The 27,503-nt window shown below is 44.6% G+C and overlaps 1 protein-coding gene across 2 annotated transcripts in view; it reads left to right on the top strand.

Moving 5' to 3' along the window:
* The window catches only part of LATS2 (large tumor suppressor kinase 2), an 85,872-nt gene that overhangs the window by 10,799 nt on the left and 47,570 nt on the right, over nucleotides 1-27,503 (top strand). For both annotated transcript variants that reach the window (XM_077484008.1, XM_077484009.1), the window contains one exon: nucleotides 7,608-8,113. In XM_077484008.1, the coding sequence (XP_077340134.1) occupies nucleotides 7,775-8,113 (339 nt within the window). In that variant the 5' untranslated portion in view covers nucleotides 7,608-7,774. The remainder of the gene's footprint in view (nucleotides 1-7,607; nucleotides 8,114-27,503) is intronic.

Here is a 27,503-nt window from a genome sequence, read left to right as displayed (position 1 = left end):
AGGCGTTTTGGAGCTTCTGGCTTCAGGCGTTTTGGGGCTTCTGGCTTCAGGCGTTTTGGAGTGGAGATATGAACCATCTCCATAGAGAAAAATAGATTTTTTTCCCCTCCAGGGTTTTGTAGCTTCAAGCTTCGAAACGTTCAGGTGTGAATGGGACCTTAGGATCTACCAAGACTAGAGCCTGCCATACTCTCCTCAATTTTCAGGTGATTCCTGTTGAATCAGCTGAACATCATGGGTGGCCATACCAATTCAACAAAAGTTAATTGTGTGTTGTTGCTTTTTTTTGGTTGTTTTTTTGTTTTTGTTTTTTTAACTAGCTTTTGTCAACAGAGTCTGGTGGAAAATTGTTAGCTGACCAGTGACTGCGTCCAATCAGTCACTGTTTTGGGTATTCTGACAGGTGTGGGTGCAGGCTGTCAGAATACAGTAATCCATTGGGAGATTCCCCCATCCACATGAACTAGTGTATGGCTAGGTTATGTAATATGAGGACACCCTAAACCTACAGTTAAAGAGGAGCTTCACTCTCTAAATCAACTTTGACCATTTCTAACCCTCATGCTCCTAACATTAGTAAATAGATGGGAAAGTATATCATATTTACTTGTTTTAACCAATTTGTTTTTATATTTATTCAGTTATTTCCTGGTTTCCATGCCTAGGCAAATGATCTCATACCTCAGGGGAGGGGCTTTCTCAGCACATTCTCCTGCCTTCATACCTGAGTGAAGGGCAGATGAATTCTAGGAAGTAAATGCTACATTAATCCTCTGCCCTTACTCAAGATGGCCACAGCCAGAAATGCCAGGGGGTTGTTTTTCAAAGTGATTTCTCAACAAAATAAAGCATGGAGACTTGGATGGATGGGGGGAGTTAAATTTTAAGAAAACCCATTTCTTCCTCGGTGTATTTGCCCAGGAGAGCAGTATAACTGCGGTGGCTGGACCTCTAGTGGTTAAGTAGCATTTTTGGTTTGTGGTGCTCAGATGCAATGTAGCTTTGCTTTAAAGTGGAACTTCAGTCATTTTTTTTTCATCTTTCCATCTATTAAATCTTCTGTCCTTGTTGTTTTAACTTTGGATATTAAAACATCTTTTTTTTTTTTATGCCAGTAAATACATTACGCAGCCCACTTCTTGTCTGGTAAAAAGCCTAGGTGTATGACATCATGCACAGCTCTCTCTCACGCTCATGAGAGTTTGCCAGGAAAGGAGGGTGGATGAGTCATTAGAGGGCCAATGAGAGCTACAGAGCTGGAGGTGTGCCTCTGTGTAAATCCAGGAAGTGAACAGGCAGCAGCTTCAGCTGCCCACGGTTATAATGGTTGCAGCCAGACTTGGTGGAGGGAGATTTCTGCAGCATACTTGGCAAGTACAGAATCGCATTATATATAAAATAATATGCAAAGTGGTTGACGGGAAGCTTGAGAATGGCAAAGATGTTTTTATTACAAATTATGTGAGCAAACTGCAGTTCCTCTTTAAGACCCCTTTCACGCTGGAGGCGTTTTTCAGGCGATTTAGCTATAAAAATAGTGCCTGAATAAAGCTTCAGCTGCAATCCCAGTGTGAAAGCCTGAATGCTTTCACACTGAGGTGCTGCACTGATAGAGCGTCACAAAAAGTCCTGCAAGCAGCTTCTTTGCAGCGCTGTAGGAGCAGTGAATACACCGCTCCTAAAGTGCCCCTGCACATTGAAATCAATGGGCAGCACCGCCATACCGCAGGCAAATTGACACTGCAGCAGCGTTTTGCGGGCAGATTTAACCCTTTTTTGGCTGCTAGCGGGCAAATAGCGCCGCTTTACCGCCGACGCCCGGGTGCCGACAGTGTGAAAGCACTCTTGGTATAACATCATTCAAACCTTTGCACTACACAGTTAATGGTAGATTTAAAGGAGATTGTGTAGTCACATTTTATCAAGCCACCTGCCTATGACAAGGAATAATATTACAGTTTTGTCTGAAAATCTTCAAAACCATCTTTAATTTGTTATTATTTTTTTATTATTTTTTTTTTTCCTTTTACATAAAAAAAAGTGATCTCTGAGTCTGATAATATTTACCAGATTCACGCTCTAATAGTATATACAGTATGTCTCTTCTAATAGTATATACAGTATATCTCTGCTAATAGTATATACAGTACATCTCCTCTAATAGTATATACCGTATACCTCTTATAATAGTATATACAGTATACCTCTTCTAATAGTATATACCGTATACCTCTTATAATAGTATATACAGTATACCTCTTCTAATAGTATATACCGTATACCTCTTATAATAGTATATACAGTATACCTCTTCTAATAGTATATACCAGGGGTTGACAAATTTGCTTGGAATCTAGGAGCCAGCTAAAAAAGTTAGGAGCCAGGTCCGTGACGGCGATCTGGACCTGTCCCTGGCCTGACATGGAGACGAGTGAGGGGAAGATAGGCCCCAGCCCCCCACCTGTCTCCAAGTCATTGCCCATAGCTCTTAGAGGGACATTTTTAAATTGCATTTTAGTGTAAATATGAGATGTGAGGTCTCTCTGACCCCAGATCTCATATATAAAAGAGGACCTGTCATGCTTTTTTCTATTACAAGGGATTTTTACATTCCTTGTAATAGGAATAAAAGTGACGCACTTTTTTTTTTTTAAAAGAACAGTGAAAAAAATAAAAATAAAAGTTAAAATAAGAAAAAAAAATTGTTTTAAATGCGCCCTGTCTTGCCAAGCTTGCGTGCAGAAGCGAACGCATATATGAAAGCGGTGTTCAAACCACACATGTGAGGTATCGCTGCGATCGGTAGAGTAAGAGCAATAATTCTAGCCCCAGACCTCCTCTGTAACTCAAAACGTGCAACCTGAAGAATTTTTTAAACGTCGCCTATGGAGATTTTAAAGGGTAAAAGTTTGTCGCCATTCCATGAGCGGGCGCAATTTTGAAGCGTGACATGTTGGGTATCGATTTACTCGGCGTAACATTATCTTTCACAATATAAAAAAAAAAAAATTGGGCTAACTTTACTGTTGTCTTTTTTTTTTTTTATTAAATAAAAAATTTTTCCCCCAAAAAAGTGCGCTTGTAAGTCCGCTGTGCAAATATGGTGTGACAGACAGTATTGCAATGACCACCATTTTACTCTCTAGGGTGTTAGAATAAATAATAAAAAAAAATATATATATATATAATATATATATATATATATATATATATATACTCCGGATATATATACACGGAGACGGGATACCCCCAGCTATGCTGCCCCAGGCGCAAGGTCGCTGATTCTAGTCGCCAATGCGACCTGGCGACCGGGTTTTGTCGAGCACTGGTATATACAGTATATCTCCTCTAATAGTATATACAGTACATCTCCTCTAATAGTATATACAGTACATCTCCTCTAATAGTATATACCGTATACCTCTTCTAATAGTATATACAGTATACCTCTTCTAATAGTATATACAGTATATCTCTTCTGTCTGTTGTTCTCAGAGTGGATCAGAGATTTTTGCTCCCTAACCATATAGTTGGTTAATTTATATTTACCGCTGCATACAGATATTTAAGCTTAAATTGCCTTTTTTTTTTAAACTTTACATATTAACTAAATTATACACCACACTTTTTTTAAAGGTTATTAATCGAAACAATAATCTGCCAACTAATTGATTATGAAAATAATCTTTAGTTGCAGCCGTAGTGCAATAAATTTTTAGCTAACGTGTGAGTTTGTGCCCACCATAACGCCTGGTACCGCAGTTCCATGAGTTTTGATGCGGCGGGATTTTAAAACTGGTGACAGCCCCTTTTTTGCGCATTTCTTGGGCAGCCTATTGAAATATAAGGGGCTGCTCTAAAACGTGATACACAGAAACGCACAGAAAACCTCGCCCACTCGGACGCACCTCCTAGTGTGAACAAGCCCTTAATGTAAACGTATTCTAATTGCTGCAAGTAAGGACCACCAATAGGATTAAAGTAATGGATGCAGAACGTTTATTAGTTTACCCGATTGAAGAGTTGTCTGTAATCTGCCGCTAGCAACACGGCTCCAGCTTTTATTTTCTTTCAGGTAATGAGATTCTAACTGGTCTTGTGGGGAAAGCTGATAGTCCCTTCTTTGTAAAATAAGGATGGGTATTTCTCCTCCTGACAATAGAAGTCACACGTCCATTGTAGAGCTGTGTAATAAAGGGTGTCTGGCAGGCGATGATGTGTCGTTACCTTTTTGGTAATGAATTACCTTTGTACAGTGACTAACAATGATCTGTCTCTGTAGTGCAAACAGATTGTGGAATGTTAGAATGTGGCCTGCTTGTTTTCTGCCATAGACAATGGGGGAATTTCCCTGAGTATTCTGTCTATTGCCTTGCAGTGATGAAGGATCGAGCGCTATCCTCCTTCTTTGCAGTGGGAGATTGGAAATATGCTGAAAACGTTAAGACCCCTTTCACACTGAGCCGCCACTGGCGTCCGAGGGAAAGCGGCGCTATTTTTAAGACCCCTTTCACACCGAGGGCATTTTGCAGGTGCTATAGCGTTAAAAATAGCGCCTGCACGCCACCCTCAAAAAGCTGCTCCAGTGTGAAAGCCCGAAGGGCTCTCACAACAGAGCGGTGCGCTGGCAGGACATCGGGAAAAGTCCTGCCAGCAGCTTCTTTGGAGCGGTGTTTTTACCGCTCCTCCACCGCTGCTCTTTATTGAAATCAATGGGGAAGCGCAGCTATACCACTGGCAAAACGTGGCGCATTGAGGGCGGTTTTAACCCTTTCTCGGCCGCTAGGGGGGTTAAAAGCGCCCCGATAGCGGCTGAAATGCGCTGCAAATCCGATGGTAGCGGCATTTTACCGCCAATGCTATGGGCGGCACAGTGTGAAAGGGGTCTTAGCGGCGCTATTCGGCTGCTAGCGGGTTGGTTTTAACCCTCCGCTAGCAGCGGAAAAGGGGTTAAATCCGCCTGCAAAATGCCGCCACTAGCGGTATCGCAGCGCTGCCCCATTGATTTCAATGGGGAGCAGCGGTGGAGGAGCGGTGAGTTCACTTTTTATGATGCCCTGCCAGCGCACTGCTCCAGTGTGTAAAAGCCCTCAGGCTTTCACAATGGAGACAATGGAGCTGCTGTTTTAAGGCGTTTTGCAGGCACTATTTTTAACTCTATAGCGCCTACAAGACACTCCAGTGTGAAAGGGGTCTTAGTACATGGGATGTAGTCAAGTTTATTCACCAACATGTAACAGGTTACTGTGCATTCTCTCTCCTCTCTATCTCCGTGTATTTTAGAGCAGACACATCAAACTGGCATTTTTTGGGTCACATGCACCTCTTGCCCACCTTCTGTGAAACCCAAATTGATTGAAGCATAAATATTCCCCAATCAATTTTGTATCTCCATACTTTAGGAAATGTTTTATGAGCTTTTTCTCTGGTATGAAATGTTATAAGTTGCAATTCTTATGTTCAATACCAAAGTGCTGTAATCTTTTTCTGGATTTAGAGGAGTGTGGCCCTTTAAAGATCTATGGCACAGGATTCCATCCTTTTCTTCAGTTTGGGAAATTATTTCTGTGCTTTGCCATCATACTTTGTTGCTCTGCTGTATCTGATTATGGAGAACCCATCATTATTAGACTTGTGCTAGAATCTGAATGTTTGGTTTTCTGTTGTTGTTACTATGGTGGGGGCTTACTTCAGCTTTCCATTTGCCTCCCTTATTTGGCTTTACTTACGTTGAGTTTGGCTTTTTAGCATAATGTCATTGTTCGGTTCTGTTCACATCTAGGCGTTGCTATTTTACAGACTTTTTTGGGGCATTTTTGCGGCGTTTTTTTACAAGTGTTTTCAAGGATAAAAGGTCACCAATGTAAAAGCAGTAAAAATGCCTGTAATCTGCCAATAGAGAGGCTCCTGTTTTTTCTTGAACGATGAGCGTTTGGCTTCAGGCGACAGAACGCTCAGATGTGAACAGGGGCCATTGAAATGAATGGGATTTGTCTTGTCGGGTGTTTTTTTTTTTTTTTTTTAGAGCTGAGGCTTATAGCAGAAAAAATGCCCAAAAACGCCTAGGTGTGAACAGAGCCTAAAGGAAAAAATTGTATTAAATAAAAACAAAACAAACATCTTATACTTACCTGCTCTGTGTAATGGTTTTGCACGGAACAGCCTGATCCTCTTCTTCTCGGGTCCCCCGCTGGCACTCTGGGCCCCTCCCTCTTGCCAAGTGCCCTCACAGCAAGAAGCTGCTGATAGTAGAGGCTTTATAGGGTACTTAAACCCTCAAGGTTTTTCACCTTAATGCATTCTATGCATGGTGCATGGGGGTGCCATTCAGACCCGCACGTCTCATAAGAGCAGTGTGATGCGACTGTGTGTGGTTTGCGGGTGCAGAAAGCCATGCGATACCCGAAACCCACAGCCCGCGGTAGTGTGAACCGAGTCGAAGTGTCCATTATACAGTATGTATTGTGTAATCTCATAGGGTTACTTTAAAGGGTAACTCCACTTTCATGGGGAAAAAAAATTGCAAATAAAAAAAGAAATAGTATATTCTAATTGAATGTTATTAAAGGAGAAGGCCAGCCTGAGCTCGTTTGGCTGGGCTTCTCCTAAAGGTCACAGGAGTCTAATTCGTTTTGCTCTCCTGTGAACAGTTTTCAGCAGAGAGCGGGCTCTCTGCTGACGTCGCACAGCTCAGTCCAGGCAGTGCGTCATCACAACAACAGAGTCTAGATCTACCAGGTACCTGGACTGGTAGCATCTCAGCCTCTCGGCGAGCCGCTGAGACAGCCGCTCCCCACCCCTCCAAAGCTCAGAGCTCCAGTGAGCATGGAGGAGCAGAGAGGAGAGCTGCTGATTGACAGCCGGCAGCTCTCCGCACAGGGATCCGTGAGAAGCGAACCATCAGCGATGTTTGATCGCTTGGTTCTCCGTGCAGAGGCGCCTGGGGACAGATGCAGCATTGGACCGATGCTGCATCCACCTAGGTAAGTATGAATGGACAAAAAAAAATCTCTTTTAAAAAATACCTTTTCCTTTTCAATCTGTGGTGCTGTCATTTTCTTTAAAATGCAACTTGGCTACCTGGAGTTGTTCTCTATGCAGAATGTATACAGAATCCCCCCCCAAAACATAATTTCCTGCTTATGTGATTGGCTCCCTGATTTTCCCAGATGTCGACACTAGTCAGATACAAGTCAGATTTCAGGCATTCCCTGCAACAAAAATGTCATTTTGGTGAGATACTCCCAATAGGAAAGTACATGTAAAGGGATGCAGACCCTACATTTTTTTTCTCATTAGAGCCCTGCAGGTGCAGCAGCTGATTGATAATTATGAAACCACTCCCATTAGATTCACTTACTAGACAGAGACAGACAAACACACAGGGACATCTTTAGAATATCAAAAGGTAGGAATCTGCAACAAAGTTTGTTAAAATCCTTGTAATGTACATAGATCACCCAGAGGGGAATGTTTTTTGTTGATTAAAAAAAAAAAAAAAAAAAAAAAAAAGTGGAGTTACTCTTTAAGTAAATTGTATGTACCCAATAAAATGTTTAGATAAATGTATGGCTATAGCACTATGATATTCATTTTTTTTTTTTCAGGTTGAGAATGTGGCACTCTTCCTTATTTGGATGGTATAGGAGCTATTATTACACAACCCTGGATCCTGTACCTGGACAATGTGTGATGGATAAACACAACTGAACAGCGTATGGTGACCTGGTGGAATAGAGCAATTGTATGCTGAGCATATTATTCTGGATTAACCATGAGGCCAAAAACTTTCCCTGCCACCACCTATTCTGGAAACAGCAGGCAGAGACTGCAGGAGATCCGGGAAGGCTTGAAGCAGCCACCAAAGCCGGTGGCTCAGGGTTTATCTATTGGGCCCAGCAATGATTCTCTGCAGGTTCTGCATAGCAAAGACGCAGCAAGACAGCAGCAGCAACAGCAGCTACGACAACCGGCCAAATTTGGCCCTTATCAAAAGGCATTACGGGAGATCCGTTACTCATTGCTGCCTTTCGCCAATGAATCTGGCAATGTGGCTGCAGTAGAAGTGAACCGGCAGATGCTGCAGGACCTGGTGAAAGTGGGCTGTGATCAGGTAGGTTGAATATGACAAGTTCAGCAAAAAAAAATTGACTGTTACTCGCCCCCACCCCAGTATTCTTACACAAGCATCAGTTTTCTTGCTGATAGTAAGCTACAGGTGTCCCTAACTGCAGTTATAATTGCCACTTATCAGTTTAACCACTTCTTCTGGATCAAGCCTATTTCTGACACTTGTTGCTTAAAATCAGTATTTTTTTCTAGAAACCTTCAAATGTGTTTATATATATATATATATATATATATATATATATATATATATATATATATATATATATTTTTTTTTTAGCAAAGACCCTAGAGAATAATATGGCGGTTGTTGCAATATTTTATGTCACATGGTGTTTGTGCAGTGGTCTTTCAAACACACTTTTTTGGCAAAATATACACTTTAAAAAAAAAAAATTGAAATAAGAAAACTGTAGTTAACCCATATTTTTTTTTTTTTGGCATATTGTGAAAAATATTATGCTGAGTAAATGGACCCCTAACATTCAGTTGTAAAACAATAAAAATAAACCCCTAACATGTTACTCTTTAAAGCGTAACATGTTAGGGTTTCTTTTGCACGCACTCGTGGAAAGGCAACAAACTACGGGACTTAAAATATCCATAGGCGACGTTTAAAAGAGTTAAAGTGGTTGTAAGGCCCCTTTCACACGGGGCGGATCAGTAATGATCCGCCCCGTGATGATCCGCTCGCTCAGCGGGGATCGCTCCGTTGTCCCCGCTGAGCCGGCGGCTCAGATCTCCGCTCTCCTCTATGGGGATCAGATGAGCACGGACCATCTGTCCGTGTTCATCAGATCCGCTCTGCAGACAGATAGAAAAATAGGATTTTCCTCCGTCTGCAGAATCGGACCATAGCGGAGGCGGACAATAGCGGGTGTCTGCGGATGTTCATCCGCAGACACCCGCTATCCCATAGGGATGCATGTATGTCCGTATTTCATCCGCAAACGGATGGATGAAATACGGACATACTGTCCGCATGTGTGAAAGGGGCATAAAGGGAATTTAATTTTAATTTTTTTTTATTTTTTTAAATAACAAACGTGTTATACTTACCTCGACTGTGCAGCTGGTTTTGCACAGAGTGGCCCCGAACCTGGTCTTCTGGGGTCCCTCGGTGGCTGTCTTGGCTTCCCCCCAGAGGTACTTCTCACGTTCATGTGAGCTCCCTTGCATAGTGAGAAGGGCTTGTGGGCACGCTCCCGTGATACAGCCGACGGCTATAGCCGCTCACTGTATCACTCTGCCCCGCCCCCCCATCACGCTGCGTCAGTGGATGTGATTGACAGCAGCGCAAGCCAATGGCTGTGCTGCTTTCAATCCATCCACTCTAGCCAATCAACGGCCAGGCTGAGCGGTGAAGAGGATGTCGGAGGCGAGCGCGGGACTTTCGAGGGGTCAGGTAAGTAAAACGGGGGGAGGGGGCTGGGGGGCCGGCACCGTCAGATGTTTTTTCACCTTAATGCATAGGATGCATTAAGGTGAAAAAATGTTTGCCTTTACAACCCCTTTTAAAGAGGAGGTCTAGTGCTAGAAGTCTCTCGCTCTGACGATCGCAGCTATACCGCACATGTGTGATTTGAACACCATTTTTACATTTGTAGGCGTGACTTACATATGCGTTTTCTTTGATGCGCAAGCTTGTGGGGAAAATGTGTTTTTTTTTTCTTTTTTTTCTTCTTTTTTTAAAATATTTTTTATTCAACACTGTTTTGAAATCAACGCCATTGACAGCCGAGTAAACCGGAAATGTGTTGTCGTGACGTTGCTTCCTGGTCTTTACATCAGAGACCCGATTTTAAGTCCATTCTGGCTTCGTTCGGGTCTCCACATAGCCGGCGGACGTGCCGGACAGTTGTTCGGTGGGATGTAAGACTCGGGCAGAGCAGCCGGGGGGGAAATGTCCTCTCCCACTGCTTATAACGGCCGAGCGGCTCCTTAGCCACATCGTTTGTTATGATGAGAGAGCTGACCGGTAGCTGTAAAAATCGGTAGCTGCAAGCTTCACCCTGGCACGACCACTTCAACCAAATGATGTACAGGTACATGATTAGTCAAAATTAGCCATGATCATAAAGATAAACTATTTTTAGCAGCACGATGCACCCCAACACATGGTAGTATGCTGTCATAAACTGCAAAGCATATACGGTAAGGCTTTTAGTACATGCGGTGCCACTGAAAGTGAATGCAATGCACCACACTAACACTTAGGTGAAATGGGTCTAAGTCCAAGTCCATACGTTTGTAAGGAAGCGCCTTGATATTGCACATAGAGGTTGCAGTGGCAAAGTCCAAGTGATAAGAACACCCAGACACCACACAGGCCTTGAAACAAGAGCCCAGAATGTAGGAGAAGGCCTCGGGTCACAGGGCAATGGTTTCCAATAAAACTGTCGCTAACTAACTGCTAAGTTCAGTCCACTGTCATCTTGTGATAGTATATAAATACATATTTACTGGATTCTACAGATTCTCTTCTAAAGATAAATTGGTCTCCCTCCTAGCCAGGCTAATCCTCGACATTCCCGAGTTCAGTGTATTTCAAGTCTGAGGTCTCGACACTTGTCTTCAAGCTGGTTTAGGAATAGACGAGATGTTTTCATGCTAAGCTGCTCTGCACCTAGTAGATCTTGTCATGTGCATTACATGTTGGTCTTGGAATTCAAGTATTGGCTTATCTTTATTTTTATTGATTGCATTCCATGTTCCCTTTGATCCTTGCATCATGGGCTACATTTTTAGAGGTTTTTCACTTGGTTGGAGTCTCCAAATGCATTTCTGAGTTAATTAGTAAACCCCACAGTAGTCTGGAGTATACAGTTATATAGTTAGTATACTACTTTTTGAGTAATACTGGATACTCATCAAGTTACTCAGAACCCACAAAATCTGTGTCCAGGCTACATGGTAATAAGAATAAATCAGACAAAGCTGATTTTCAGCCTTACCTCCAGACTTGCACCGCTGTGTAGGCTCTTTTGTTGTACTGAAATTGCCTACTCGGATTCTCTGCACATTGTGAGCTTTTCACAATGTACATTAGAGGCTGAAAGTGGTTGTAAACCCTTACAAACCACTTTGACCTAAAGGTAAGCCTAGATTAAGGCTTACCTGTAGGTCCTAGAAATATCTCCCAAACCTATACGGTTTAGGAGATATTTGCCCGAAGACGGGCACCGATGACTACGGCGCATGCGCCGTAGACAGCGGCGCGCATGCGCACTGAGCGTGACATCCTCGATGACTTAGATGTGTCTCGGCGCATGCGCGGGAGTGACGTCATCGCGGCTTTGCCTAATGACAGCGGCGGAGCTGCGAGACCCACCGAGAAGATGGATGCGCCGAACTACAGGGGACAGCGGTGACTTCGCTGGCTCCTGTGTCAGGTAAGTGACACATAATGGGCTACTATGCGATGCATAGTAGTCCATTATGCTTTGCCTTTGCAGGGAATGAAAGAGGAAGTAAACCCATCAGGGTTTACTTCCTCTTGAAGCAAGTCATATAGAGCCTAGTTTCCTAGCAGAACGGACTGCACTGCTGTGATCCACAGGAGAAGTACAGCCAAACCAGCTTTGTACTCATTTAATGGGTGGATGTCAGTCTATCATCATCATCATCATCATCATCATCTAGCCCAGTGGTCATCATCCCTGTCTTCAGGGCCCACCAACAGGCCATGTTTGCAAGATAACTGAAATCCATCACAGGTGATATCTTTTGATACTCAGTGATTGCAGTATTCTAGTCTGCATCTTTCCAAGTTAATACATAAAACCTGGCCTGTTAGTGGGCCCTGAGGACAGGGTTGATGACCACTGATCTAGCCCCTTCCTCCCCAGATTTTCTGTCTGTCCCTGCCCTTTTATTAATTGGATTTCAGTTCTTTTCAATTATTATGGAGGCTTGGCATCACATTTGGGTTTTCTCTAGGGCAGTCTGCATGTAAGTTTAGCCTGCCTAGGAACATCCACTCCTTCAGACTGACAGCCAAAGCTCGCTTGGCTGTACTTCTCCTGTGGATCACAGGATTACAGTTTCATTATGCACTTCTGTGACCCGTTTTCAGCAGACAGTGGACTGAAGTCCGCTGACGTCATAGAGCCGGTCCAGGCTTGGGCAAGATTGCAACAATGGAATCGGGACCGGCACCCCGCTCAGCCTCTCAGTGAGCCGCTGAGAGGCTGAGTGCAATGCTCCAGAGCTCCAATGAGCGAGGAGGGGGCAGAGCAGAGAGCTGCTGGCTGATGGTCACCAGCTCTCTGCTTGGGGAGCTGTGAGAACCGAGTGATCTGCGATGTTTGATCACTCAGTTCTCAGTGTTAGAGCTGGCAGGGGGACAAATGCAGTATTGAATCGATGATGCACCCACCTAGGTAAGTATAAATTTGAAAAAACTAATCCATGCATGTTTTTTTAGGGCATTTTGATATTTGCATAACCAGCCCACTTGCAGCAGGGTTGAGGACTCTTAAAAGGAATACGGAGGTATATGAGCTGCTTGATATCGGCTTGCTTTGCATAGAAAAGCGCAATGTGATGATATCACTGGGTCTAAAATAGGGCATGTGATGAAGACCTAAATCAGAATCTAGCTTTGAAGCTCAACCCCTAGAAACTAGAAAATAATTGTTTGGCTGTTCCTGTACTACAAGGTTTAATTGCCCATTTAGGTCCAGGGCACAGAGAAAAAGCAGATTTACTTACCTGATCCTACCCAGTGCTAGACTAGTCCCTACAGCATCTTCTCCCCCGCTCTCCACTGGGTTAAGGTACTTTTGTATTTGTATTTTTTTTGCCATGCTTTGTGCTTTTAAATTTTAATTCTAATTGTTACATTTGCCCTTTTAATTTTATGTTTTATTACCGCCCAGTGAAGGGCAGTACCCATGGCAGTACAGCCTTGTGAAGTCGGTGGAATTCAGTAAAAGATCCCATTGTGATGGATGAAAAGTGTAGTTGAATGCTGATGACAAAAGTTTCAGCAATGTGTGCCACGTCACAGGAAACACACTCACAATAGGGTAAGGGTGGACCAGTTCCTCTGTGGGATTGTCTCCGTATAAAACCTCTTCGTTTCAGAAAATTCTTCACACTCGCTGAGCATTCCAAACTGTCAGTATTGATGACTTTTATTCTCTTATTCTCCTAGTATAAGCAGAATGTCATAGAGGTTTACAGAGCCAGTGCTACTATTTGAAAAGACATACTTTGAAAAGCCTTTAAAGTGGTTGTAGACCCTGGTAAAAAAAAAAAAAACCCTGCAAGACAAAGGCATAATGAGCTAATATTACTATTAGTATTACCCAAGAACGAAGCCCCCTGCAGCCGTCCTCATCTCCCCCTCCAGTCGGCAGCATCTCTCCTGGGGGTTACTTCTGGGTATCGCGGCTCCGGCGTTTGGCCGGAGCCGCGATAATGCCGCTCCCGTGCATGCACGCAGGAGCTGCCAGTAATGGCACACAGACTGAAGCAACGGCACATACATGCCGTTGCTTCAGTTTGCACCAGTGGGCATGTGTTGATGTCATCGGCACATACAGGGGATATCTCCCAAACCATGCAGGTTTAGAAGATATCCTGGGTAGCTACAGGTAAGCCTTATTATAGGCTTACCTGTAGCATAAAGTTGTTGTAAAGGGTTTACAACCACTTTAAATTAGCTGATTAAAGCAGTAACAAAGCCCAAACCAAAAATGGAATATATTGCACTTTACCAATCAATAGATGTACCGGCTGCATTCGTTTTTCTTTTGCTTTTTTGCATCTGTTTTCACCTGGTGCTCTGGCCAGTCACACACCTCCTGTATTGGAGTGCCCCCACTCTGGATGAAGGAGCAATCTTTTGAACAGCAGCATTGCCAGTCTGGGGGGGGGGGGGTTCGATAAACTAGCAGATTTAAAGCTGAACTCCAGCTTTTGATATACTTTACATAGCTCGTTTGGGCAAGCCTGGCCAAAACAATGTTCCTTGCTAACATGTGAGGCCACTGGGTATGCGGTATAAACTGTATGTAGCTGTGGCTAGATACAGCATGCCCCACCGTGCTCCGGGCTTGAGCCGTGACATTATTGGCCCACCTCGCTGGCCAATTAGAGGAAGCGTTGCATTACTTGATACTACTCTGAATGGCTGAGCACCTCTGTGATAGACTCTACTGTGTTTTGTGTATGAGACAGGAAGGCCTCGGCTCGAACCCGAAACATGTTGTGGTATACTTTATGTATCCGCAGCTACATACAGTTTATAACACACATAAGCGGCCACACATTAGTGAGGGACATAGTTTGGGTCAGCTATGTAAAGCAGGGCTTGACAAATTGGCATTGTGTCTAGGAGCTGGCTAAAAAAATTAGAAGCCAGTTTTTTTTTATTTATTTTTTTTTAACTAACATCTTATGGATGAAACATGTTCCCGAAGATGAGCCATTTTTGTGGTGTTTTTTTTTGTTTTGCACTTATGTTTAACCACTTCAATAGGGCATTTTCACCCCCTTCCTGCCCAGGCCAAATTTCAGCTTTCAGCGCTGTAACATTTTGAATGAATGACCAGGTTCGGTTGCTAGAATTATTGCTATTATTCCAGCGTGCGCTACGATTTGTAACGTGTATTGGAATAAATGTTTTCAGATGAAGATGCCCCGACACATGCATACATATGGGGGTGGGGGACCTCTGTAATTTTTTTGGGGGGGGGGGGGGATTATGTGCTTGGGTTTAACGTAAAAAAAATAATTTTTTATTTTTTTTTTACTTTTTTTTTTTTTTTTTTCATCACAAACCAGGAAAAAGGTCCCCATGTGATGATTTTTTGGTGACGGGTTCTCTTTAATGAGACATGCAGGATCTAAAAGACCCTACATGTCTCCCCCGTGCTCCACTGTATGTAATGCAATGCCCACTTCAAGGGTGGGGAAAACTGTCACTGGGGACCCTGAAGTGACGTCACACATCACTTCTGTGGTCAGCTCTCCTCCCTCCTCTCTACCTGGCGGCAACCACTATGCTGGTCCCAGGCCCACAGATGGGCAAGCGGAGCCCAGGATACATGGGGGAGGGGAGGGGGGAGGCAGGTTGCGCTTGAGGTATGTGGAGTATTCAGGTGACAGCCCAGGCGCCAGGACGCAATTTCTTGTCACTATGGCGACCTGGGGCCTGGAGTTTGTTGAGCCCTGTGTTAATCGATCTGCTCGCTCCTTTCCCTCTTCTTATCATCATATTCCTTGTAATCACATTTGCATGCAGCACACGAGATTGCTCCCAGGTCTGTCTCTCCCTGTCCTAGTCTAAGCTCTGCTGTGTACGGTATTGCAGGAGGCTGGCACCAAGTCACATTCAGGTACTTGCACTAAAGCCTCTTTCACACTAATGCGCTGGCCGCGTTGACGGTGGTAAAGCGCACTGCCGGTAGTTTTAGCACCACTTTAGCATCGTTTTAGCGGTGCATTTCAGCTGCTCGCAGGGCACTTTAAAGTGCTGCTAAAGTGCTTTGCAGGCGCTGCCCATTGATTTTAAGGGCAGGGGTGATTTAGGAGCGATGTAGTCATCGCTCCCGAACTGCACCAAAGATGCTGCTTGCAGGACTTTTTTTCCCGTCCTGCAAATGCACCGCCCCTTTCACACTCGGGCTGCAGAAGAGGCAGTTTACAGACGCTTTTCAGACGCCATTTTTAGTGTAAAAAAAAGTCTCAGTGTGAAAGTGGCCTAATTGCATTAAAAAAAAAAATATATGTAAAGTTTTATTAATGGATTTTGAGCTGTAGTAAAGTAGCTCAAAACACCAAACACCCTCCCTCCCAACACTTGTGTTTACTATCTTGTGTAACAAAGATGTATGTACTTACCTATTTTATGTCCGGCCCAGTCTGATGACCTCCCCTGTGCCCACCAGCAGTGCCTGCAGGGGAGAGGATGTACAGTATTTGTAGCTTTTGGCTGTAAATTGTTAAAAAAAACTTAGTAAAGTTCCACTTTATAGTGTAACTATGGGCAAAATAAAAATAAATATAGGCTATAGTCTGCCACAATAAAACAATTGGGTTGATTTACTAAAGGCAAATCCACTTTGCATTACAAGTCACTGTAGCTCTGAAGGGAAACTCTGAAATGAGTGGAAGCTCTGCTGCTTTTATCATCCAATCATGTGCAAGCTAAAATGCTGTTTTTTATTTTCCTTGCATGTCCCCCTCGGATCTACAGGGACTTTACTTCCAAGTGCACTTGTAGTGTAAAGTGGATTTGCCTTTAGTAAATTACCCCCAATATCAATAACGCAGCAATTTTTTGTTCTTCCGCTGTAAATTAGTGTTATTACCTGTTGATCTCGCTAATAGATATTGTTTGTCCAATCTCTATGATGTAGAGTAGGGATGAGCTCAGGCGTGTTCGCATGGAACACGTGCAGAGCCCGCCAGGAAGTCGGCGCTGCGCTAATCACAGGCAGTGAGACATTGCCCCGATGTGCGGCTGCAGAGATCGGGCAATGTCTCACTGCCTGTGATTAATGCAGCGCTGCGCCGACTTCCTGGCGGGCTCAGCACATGTTCCATGCGAACACGCCTAACCTAATTAGAGCTTAACCTCTAATGTAGAGGTTAAGGCTCCAGTCACACCTGTGTAGCTTAGCGACAGTTGCTGTTTTTTAGTGGAGCATTTTTGGAGCAGCACAGTTCATTTGAATGGGCCTCCCTCCGCTCCAAAGAAGCTGGTGTACCAAATCTTGGCACAGAGCCAGGAGCGGTTGCGGCTTTTGCCGCAATTGTATTGCGTTTTGTCGCTTGACAATTGCGGCAAAATCGCACCGTGTTTGGGGCACCATTAAGAAATAATGGCATCGCAAGCGCGTTCCGTGAATCTGGAATCTCAGTGATTCCGCCCAGAATCCATATCGCTCAGGTGTGAATGGAGCCTTAAATGGGTTGTAAACCCTCGAGGTTTTTCACCTTAATGCATTCTATGCATTAAAGCGGAGTTCTGGCAAAAAATTTTAAGTCAGCAGCTACAAATACTGCAGCTGCTGACTTTTAATATTAGGACAACTGCGATGTCCTCACCCGAAGCCGATCTGTCCCTCGGCTCCAGGTGGACGCGCCGGCATCTTCAGTAAGGGAATCAGGAAGTCAAGCCTTGCGGCTTCACAGTCTGGTTCCCTACTACACATGCGCGAGTTGCTCTGCACATCCCCACTAGTCCCTGCTGTCTTCTGGGACCTGTGTGTCTCCCAGAAGACAGCAGGGGGGGGGGGGCGGAGGTGGGGCCGGACATGGCGTAGATCGCCGCAGAATCTGCGGTGATCTGTCGCCGGAAGTGGGAGCAACTACCTGAGCGGCCCTCCATAGGGGCACTCGAGAAGAGGAGGAGCCAGGCGCGCCGATTAGGGACCCCAGAAGAGGAGGATTGGGGCCACTTTGAGCAAAACCAATTGCACAGAGGAGATAATTATGTTTTTTAGTTTTTTGTTTTTTTTTGTTTTTGTTTTTATAAACAAACCTTTACATATCCTTTTAAGAAGTATTAATGAAAGGTGGACCTCATAAGCACCCTCTGCCAGTGTATAATGGTTTTTCAAAACCCGTTTAGCTGCCATTTTTGCTTGGATTGACATTTTTTTTTTCCTCTGGGGCAGCCCCTCCTTCTCCTGGTTTAGGCTCTGCTGTATAGGGTATTGCAAGAGACTGACCCCAAGTTAAAATCGGATATTAACACTGGCTGCTTTTTTTAATGAACATATACCTGCATGAATTTGTGCTTTTATTTGAATGGCTGCCTGTAGTTCATATTTGGGCATATAGTACATGACATAGAGACACATTGTTAAAAAAAAAAAGAAAGTAGAACCAATCAACTACTGTATTTGTTCAATTTCTTAGTTGCTTTTGTCAGAATGATCACGGCTCCGTCTCCTTGTCTCCGTCTCCGGCTCCCTCATTTGGAAGGAGGCAGAGGTGAAGGAGTTAAGGAGATGTCGCATTCCAGCGTGGACGCTCTGGTGGAGTGTGGTCCTGGGTGGGTGGGGTGGGGGGAGGCGGCTCTGAATTTCCTTGCAGCTTCTCCAGCCTATAGCTGTGAGAGGAAATGTGTCAGGCTAATTACCAGCATTCCAGGCTTTTTCCAGGGGGGCGTTGTCTCTTCCTTCACTTTGAATTGGCTCGTCAGGACAAAGCATGCAAAGCAAGTTTTAACTGTCTAGAAAAATCATTGCAGAAAATGGCAAAGTATGGAAACGTTCAGATCGGGTCGATGGAAGCTTGATTAGAATAAATGCATGTCTCTGCTAATGCGATCAGAAGATATTCTGCTGTATAAAAGTCCATTCATCAGCTGAAATGTATTTTATATCATGAGAAGGCCAAGAAGCTTAAACTGATGACAGCGTAAAACCAAGTGCTGTCAGACATCCTACTAAATAGACGCATTTTCTATGGCGTTATTCTTAGGCCCCGCATTTATGGGCATATGGGTTCTGTTTATCCTAGATTGCAGTGTGGGAAACCGTTTCCCTGTGCATTTCCCTATCACACTGGGTGTGCGATTTGCTGCAGGTGTCGATGTATTCCTTACAACACCCTAAATGTAGGCCTGGTTGCAGTGCGTTTTTTTTTATAAGCACTGCGCTGAATCGCACACGAGTCACACAGGAATGCAGCCCGCCCTAAGGTTAGGTTCACACCTGTGTGGGTGATTGCTGCTGGGGGACCGCACCTATTCCCGCAGCTGCAGCCACCCACACAGAAAAGGGTGCTGCCAGTCGGGAGATGCGCAGGGGTGCCATTAATCCTAATGCACTGTAAACCGCAGCGCAGGTTTCCACATTGGGAACCACGCTGCACTGTGAGTGGGCTGCGTTTTTTCAAAACTGGAGCAGGGTCTATTTCTTTGCATTTTTCAGGATGCACAGCAGCCCAGTCAAATGAATGAATGAGCTGCCACGCCCGCACTGAATGTGGCTCGCAGAGCCGCACAAGTGTGAACCTAGCCTTCTAGTCCATCTCCAAGGAAAGGAAACATCCATGCTGTGGGGGCTGCTCCTGCACTGCAGGGGTTACATTCTGTTTTAGGGCTACGGACCCAAAAAAGCAGTTCTACTTACCTGATCCTCCCCTCTCCTGGCAACCAGTGCTCTCCTCTCATCTACGCCCCTACACTCTGGCAGTGGACTTTTCCTTGGCTTCCTCATGTCCATTGCAGGGCTATGGGTCCTGTACTGAGCTTGATGATGTCAGAGCATAGGGGAGAAGAGGCTGTGGGTGCCATTCTTACAGTCTAGGGCAGAGATATGCAATTAGTGGACCTCCAGCTGCTGCAAAACTACAAGTCCTATCATGCCTCTGCCTCTGGGTGTCATGCTTGTGGCCGTCAGAGTCTTGCCATGCCTCATGGGAATTGTAGTTCTGCAACAGCTGGAGGTGTGATAATTGCATATCCCTGGTCTAGAGGAAGGCTATGGGATCAAAGGATGAGGTAAGTAGACCAGCATTTAACCCTTTGTAGTTAGGGGGCAGCCCACTACGTGAGAGCATTTTACCCTTCCCTGGAGGTAGAGTTCTGTCTGCAACAAGATTTTTCTACGTTCGGGGTCAACGAATGGATTTCAGTTTCAGTGTAGAGTACATATTAGCGGCTGGAATTTTTAGTGAGAATGCTGTCCACCCCCCATCCTGAAACCTCCTGGGCTACTGATGTCAGGCATCCCAGGAAGCTTTGTGTCAATCTCCGTCACACTGTGCATGTGCTACTGCAGGTATTCAGGAGGCTTGAAGGGACAGCTGGCTCCCTGATGATGTCATAAGAGAAGATGGTGGCACACAATGTGGTAAGTAAGGGGGGAGTGAAGTTCCTCTTTAAATTCACTTTCCTTAGGTTCATGTACACTTTGTTTCAGTATTCTCAAAATTTGAGCTAATTTGTGTATTTTTCCCCCCAAAAATTGCTTTTGAAAGACCGCTGCGCAAATACAGTGTGACAAAAAATTATTGCAACGACCACCATTTTATTCTCTAGTCTAGGGTCTCTGCTACAAAAATATAGATAATATTTGGGGGTTCTAAGTAATTTTCTCACAAAAAATTGTAAGCAGCAAGTGTAAGAAAAAGGCTTAGGCCGCGTACACACGGGCGGATTGTCTGCCCAACTAAGTTCGTCAGACAATCCGACAGACAGTCCGTTCAAAATTTGAATGAACGGACTTGACCACACACGATGAGCAGACAGTCCGCTAAAAACGTGCGTGATGACGTGTACAGCACATACGACGGGACTAGAAAAACGACGTCCTATACACTGCAATGCAACCTTCGGCCGTGTAAATCCTTTCTGAGCATGCGCCATACTTAGTCCGTCCAACACGACACGAGCGTACTGTCCGCTGAAACCAAGTTTGGACGGACAAAACCAAGTTTGAACGGACAAAATTACGGAAATTCCGTAAGACTTTGTTCGTCAGACAGTCCGCTGAAAAAGTCCGCTGAAGCCCACACACGAGCGGATTCACGGTTCAGCGGACTAAGTTGGACAGACAATCCGCCCGTGTGTACGCGGCCTTAGTCTTTAAAGTGGATGTACACCCAATTTCATGAAATCTAACCTGGACACTTATAGCTGTAGTGTTTACTTACCTCTCGCCAAACAAAGCATTAAGTCCTGTGTATTTCTGCTGCTTCGTTGCTTTGTAATTGGCATGATAACTTCTGACAAGTTCTCCAGCAAGATAAAACCAGCCTGAAAGTTGTGACAGGTAGTGTTGCTATAATTAGATTAGCAGAGAGCTTTTCTTGTCACAGCTCAGCACAATCCTTCCTTCCTCTGCCTGTGTGTGTGTGTGTGTGTGTGGGGGGGGGGGGGGGGGTGCCTTTCCCCAAATGAGGAAATAAAAGTTTTAGCCAATGTTAGAATTCTCAAGAATATAGCAAGCTGAAGACAGGATATACATGTAAAACTTGTGTAGGGAGATCTTTCATCTCTGTGTATCATCTGAGGCTGTTCATTTCACTAGGTATATGTGAGGGTTTACATTCACTTTAAGTGGGTAAACTGACTTCATTTGCAGACCGAAGTTCATCTCTTGATCTCTAAAAAAACAGGATGCAATGTTTCTTTTTATCTCTTTCAGTGCATGTTGTTGATAAACACTACCAGCTGTTTGTTTTTTTGACAGCTGTGACAGGGAACTTCTCTGTACTTGTTACATGAATCATGGAAATGCCGCATTAAGATCACGAGGGGGGTTGAATCAATATTGCGATTTTTTTATTTATTTTTTTTTAACAATTAATCGTGTAGCTCTACCCAGTCTATTTTAAATGTGTTTTTTTTTCTGTTCTCACTATCTTGACTGGAATTGAGGGGGGAATCTTTTCAATGGGGGCACAAACAACAACAAAATCTGACAGACTCTAATTCTTCTGTGCTGTATCCAAATCAAAGAAGAAGAATTCTTGAATTTGGCTTCAAAGACTTGGTTCTTGAATACAATTGCCTGTGCCTTGTCTTCTATGGAAGGTACCGGAAAACAGTGAGACGTTTCAGCCAACAATATGAATATTTCTATAAGAAGTAGTCTTGCTCACATGATTGTGCAGTGTGTTCATCCACCTAAAGGGAGGGTGGACTGCCAGATCCTGTATCCGGCTGTATTCTGTATCCGTCTGGGTACGTTACATCTGTTACATTACGGATCCATCAGCTTGGAACGGTACATCTGTTACATGACATTGCTCATTGGTGCAGTCAGAGTTTTATGATTGCACTGATGAGCAATCCATCCAATCATGAAAACCAAAACAGCTGTATTCACGTTTGATAGATGCCTCTATATTTTAGGTTATACAGTGCCCTAAAAAAGTATTCATACCCCTTAACAGTTTCCACATTTTGTCATGTTACAACCAAACCTTTAAATGTATTCTATTGGGATTTTATGTGTTAGACCAACACAAAGTGGCACACAATTGTGAAGTAGGAGGAAAATGATAAATGGTTTTCATCATTTTTTACAAATAAATATCTTAAAAGTCAATACTTTGTAGAACCACCTTTTACTGCAATTACAGGGCCTTGTGTTAATGGAAAACATACAAGGCATTCTGTAAATGGTAGCTGTGCCGAGCAAGTTACCCACTGTGTTCACAATGCAAATAAGCAGCTGCTTGGCACAGGACTAGTGATTGTCTGCTTTCACAGCAGTCCCATAGGTGTGGATGGGGAACTACCAACATTGGTCCAAGCTGGATCAATTCAATCTTTAACCAGTTGAGGTCCGGGCCATAGCCGAATGACGGCTACAGCGCAGACCTCAATTTCCGGAAGGCCATCATAGGACTTCCTCCCCTGTGCACACACCCCGTGCTTCCCCTGCAGGGCGCGCGGGGAGCGCGCTGTGATCACCGAGTCACGGAGACTCGACTGATCACCGATCCTGGCCCCTTACCATGTGATCAGCTGTCAGCCAAGAGCTGCTGCTGCTGCGGCCTTCATGGCCACTAAGGAGAGAGAGAGAGAGAGAGGACAGAAAGCCTCTGCTCTCGGGCACAGCGTTGGATCGAGATCAGGCTCGGGTAAGTATTTAGGGGAGGTTTTTTTATGGTTAAATAAACTTTATGTTAAAAAAAAAAGTATTTAGGGGAGGCTTGGGGGCAGCAGAACACAGAAGATTTTTTTTTACCTAAATACAGAGAATTCCATTAACGTATCTTTATTGTGGTCTGGTCATGGGGTCCTACAGCTCTGGCTCAGGGAGCACTCCACAAGGACAGGGAATTCTGGGAGCTGTGATGTCATTCCTAGGCTTCCGTTACCCAGTCGTTGTTGGCACTCCCTCCTCTCTATTGTAGCACCCGCTACAAGAGAGCTGGAGCTGCGGGAACACATGACCGGACCTGATTAAATATAGATAAGTACACACAACTTTCGCCAACATATTTTCGTCAAACTTGACAGTTTGCATATCCAGCTCACCGTAAACAGCAGTCTGAGAACTTGAGCCAATTCTGTATTAGCAGGAGTTTATGGGAAAAACCCGGAGGTGTCACACATTCTTGTATCAAAGCATTAACTTCCTGCTGGATGTCTTTGTTATCTGCATGACAACTATCTGTGTACATTCTGATGTTAAGTATGTTTAGATTTCTTATTAATACATTGCTTCACAAGTACTTCCACAGAAAAGTCTGCATGCTCCTCATCTCTTACTGTATACACATTCAGACACTTTCCCTGGTCATGTCAAATGTATTGCTTGAATTATACATTCTAAATGTTTTGAATTTGCAATTTCCTTTTCAAATGCACAGTATAGACCTGACAAGTGCATGTGTTTCTGCCAGTCCCTCTGCTTTCCTATTTAAAACTGACCACACTAAGCAGGAGAACACACTGTGGTCAGTTCTCTAGCTATGCTGGGAACTCAGCCTGCTCTCCTCCAATGATCCTGACACCCTTCCCCACACAGCCATTCACTGGGTAGTTCAGTGAGCTGCTGTTTCTGCTCTCCATGCTTCATTGCATAAGGAGCTTAGAGGCTATGTGATTACTTAGGAAAAAAGGTATTTATAATAATTGTTTAATATTTATACACATCGGTTTTGCCTTTCATTTCTATTTTAAACAAAATAAAAAGTTTTGCAAGAAGAGGGTTTACATATACTTTAAAGCGGAGGTCCACCCTAAAATGGACCTTCCGCTCATCGGAATCCTCCCCCCCCCCTCCGGCGCCACAATTGGCACCTTTCAGGGGGGAGGGGGGTGCAGTTACCTGGATAATCCAGGTAACTGCACCCACTTCTGGGCTAGCTCTCTGCGGAAAGGGGCGTAGATTACGCCCCTTTCCGCAAGTGCCCGCCCCCTTCCGCAAGTGCCCCGCTGCCTGCTGGGAAACACACAGCTCCCAGAGGCAGCGGGGACCGTCCTCATTGCGCAGCGCGGCTCGCGCAGTAGGGAACCGGGAAATAAAGCCGAAAGGCTCCATTTCCTGATTCCCATACCCAAGATGGCGGTGGCAGCACTCGAGTGTCGATCTAGAGATCGGCTTCGGGTGCCGACATCGCGGGCGCGCTGGACAGGTAAGTGTCACTATTTTAAAAGTCAGCAGCTGCTGTATTTGTAGCTGCTGACTTAAAAAAAAAAAAAAAACGCGGAGTCCCGGCGGACTCCCGCTTTAAGCTCCTCCTGCTGGCAGAAAATGGAAAAGCATAAAAATTAGCACGCATTATTTTATATTTTCCTTAGGAAAAAAAAACATTGCCCTGCCCTGACCATAATAAAAAATAATAATAAAATACCGTATTTATCGGCGTATAACACTTTTTTACCCTGAAAGCAGAGGTTAAACTGTGCCTGCGTTTATAAGCCGATATCTGTTTGTTTGTTTTTTTGTTTTTTTACAAAGGCTGGGCGGGGATCGGAGGTCCGTCTGACTCTCCTGGCTGTGGGACAGCACTGCCAGGAGGACAACTCCTGATAACATTACTGCCGGCCGCCTCCCACACACCGCTCCCCCATGCTATTGTATGGCAATTCAAAACCCTCCACCAATGCCGCTCTCCTCCTCCCTCTCCGCCCCCTTCCTTGAGTGTAGCTTGTGATTGGAGGAGGAGAGTGGTCATGTGACCGTCAATGATTCAGAGCAGAGATATGTCACATGACCGGGTCCACAGTGCCAATGGAGGTGTTCAAAAGATCCACAGGTGACGCAGGAAGAGTGGCCCACGAGAAGGGGCCGGCAGCGATGGCAATGCAGGTATTCAATAGCTTCGATCCAGAGTATGCTGGAAATGCCATCCCAGGAAATTTGGTGGTCTCCTGGGAGTGCAGAGGAAGAGGGGGGCTTTATAATGAAAGGGGCCTGTGTACCATACGGGGGCACGGTGTGTCGCGCAGGGGGCACGGTGTGTCGCGCAGGGGGCACGGTGTGTCGCGCAGGGGGCTCGATGAGTCGCGCAGGGGGCTCGGTGAGTCGCGCAGGGGGCTCGGTGTACCATTCAGGAGGTCTGTGTGTTATGCAGGGGGCTCTGTGTACCAAGCAGGGGGCTCAGGGGTCTGCGGAAAGTTTTTTTTTTTTCCTGAAACTTCCCTCTTAAAGTTAGGGTGCGTGTTATACGTCGGTCTCACACACCGCTCCCCCATGCCATTGTATGGCAATTCAAGCCCCTCCACCAATGCCGCTCTCCGCCCCCTTCCTCAAGTGTAGCTTGTGATTGGAGGAGGAGAGCGGTCATGTGACCGTCAATGATTCAGAGCAGAGATATGTCACATGACCGGGTCCACAGCGCCAATGGAGGTGTTCAAAAGAAAAGATTCACAGGTGACGCAGGAAGAGTGGCACACGAGAAGGGGCCGGCAGCGATGGCAATGCAGGTATTCAATAGCTCCAATCCAGAGTATGCTGGCAACGCCATCCCAGGAGACTTGGTGGTCTCCTGGGAGTGCAGAGGAGGAGGGGGGGCTTTATAATGAAAGGGGCCGGTGTGTCGTGGAGGGGGCTCGGTGTGTCGTGGAGGGGGCTCGGTGTGTCGTGGAGGGGGCTCGGTGTGACGTGCAGGGGGCTCGGTGTGACGTGCAGGGGGCTCAGGGGTCTGTGGAAAGTTTATTTTTTTCCTGAAACTTCCCTCTTAAAGTTAGGGTGCGTGTTATACGCCGATAAATACGGTATATAAAAAGTTATTTTTTCCTGAAACTTCCCTCTTAAAGTTAGGGTGCGTGTTATAGGCCGATAAATACGGTATATAATTATATACCGTATTTATCGGCGTATAACACGCACCCTAACTTTAAGAGGGAAGTTTCAGGAAAAAAACTTTCCACAGACCCCTGAGCCCCCTGCATAACACACAGACCCCATACACATACACAAATTCACTATAAAAACTTTAAAAAAAGTTAGAAAACCCCTTCAATAGGGTAAAACCTAGCGTGGCCCACACTCTGAAAACAAATTTGAAAAGATTTTGGTAGGAAGTGCAAGGACTACCAGAACATGTTTCAAATTATCCATCAGCACTGTTAGCTTTGCATTTCTAAAGACTTGTAAGGAAGGCAAAACCCATCTGATGTAAGTAAAAGTCCATTGACAGACTTTAATGGTAGGTGCGGTGGCCCATTGTAGTTATGAGCCAGTCCTAAAGCCTGTTACACACTATCTGGTCGGAGCTGCTCTACTAACACTCCGACGTTGGTACAGCTTTCTCCCCTGCTGAGCTGTTGTGTTCTGACAGGGGTACGGCCCCACCGCCAGAATACACCGATCAGCACTCTGAGCCATCGGTTGAGAGCTCTGAATGAGAACCTGTCGGCCGCTGGTTTTCCAACATGCACGTTGGACTGGCTGCCATACACACGGGCTGAATGTTGGCTGTTTTTTATTGAACCAGGCCGTTGTCACACAACATTTGGCCCATGTGTGCTAGGCTTCAGGAAAGGTAGGTGGCAGGTTTGTGTTCATGACTTAAGGGGCTTATAAAAAAAATTTCTCCCATTGCATTCTACAAGGTGTATGGACATGCAAATAAGGGCTTTTAGAGGCCTGTTTATAATAGCTCCTGTTGATTTGATTCTTTTTAACTCAATCAAGTTAACTTTAAGGTTTGCATATATGTTAAACAATGCGACCATTAAAATTATTCTCTGAAATTCACAAACTATAGGCACACTGCTATACTCCTAAGAAATGACTGATCATCTTGCCCACCTTTAGTAAGGTTATCAGTTGTAAAGATATGCTGATCAGATACTCATGTAAATGTACAGTATGCAAAGCACTGCGTACATTTTCAATGTTCTATACATGCCTGTAAACAATAAATAATAAAATGTGCTGGACTTGCTACTATTTAACCTTCACCAGAGCTATCTTGTGTGAACCTGTCCAGAACTTTGCTTTAGAAAACTGATCGGTGGAATGTGAATATTTGGCATCAACAACCTTTGTCCTCCATTAGAAGTGCCATGGTCTCACTCTTAGTAAGCTAGTGAACTTGGCATGGTGGATAAACAGTTCATATATGTGAGGAAGAAGTGGAATGAAGATTGGAGTCTACTAAGGACATATCGTTATGGTTAGTTAATGTAAAGTTCAATGTTGGTGGCTGGAACACGTGAAATACTTGGCATACAGTTATCTCTGGTATAAGTATGAACAGTATGCCCAGTATTTAAAGCTTACGCAACACATTCCTGCGTATAGAATTTAGTGCGCTAGCTCTGACCATACATAAATTATTTTGTAATGTTTCAGCAAATAATGAGTTTTTTTCCAGCCCTGTATATTTTTCTTGCCTCTAGTTCTAATATCTCTTGAATCAGATCTTCTTTGGTAATTGTGCCTTGTATAAAATTGGTAGAGTACTTCTTGACCTTACCGATATGTCTCAGGCATATA

Source organism: Lithobates pipiens, unplaced genomic scaffold, assembly GCF_037356315.1.
Source record: "Lithobates pipiens isolate NorthernLeopardFrog02 unplaced genomic scaffold, aLitPip1_a1.2 Scaffold_16, whole genome shotgun sequence".
NCBI lineage: Eukaryota > Metazoa > Chordata > Amphibia > Anura > Ranidae > Lithobates > Lithobates pipiens.
Note: the sequence above shows the minus strand (reverse complement) of the source record. Positions and strands in the feature narration are given on the sequence as shown.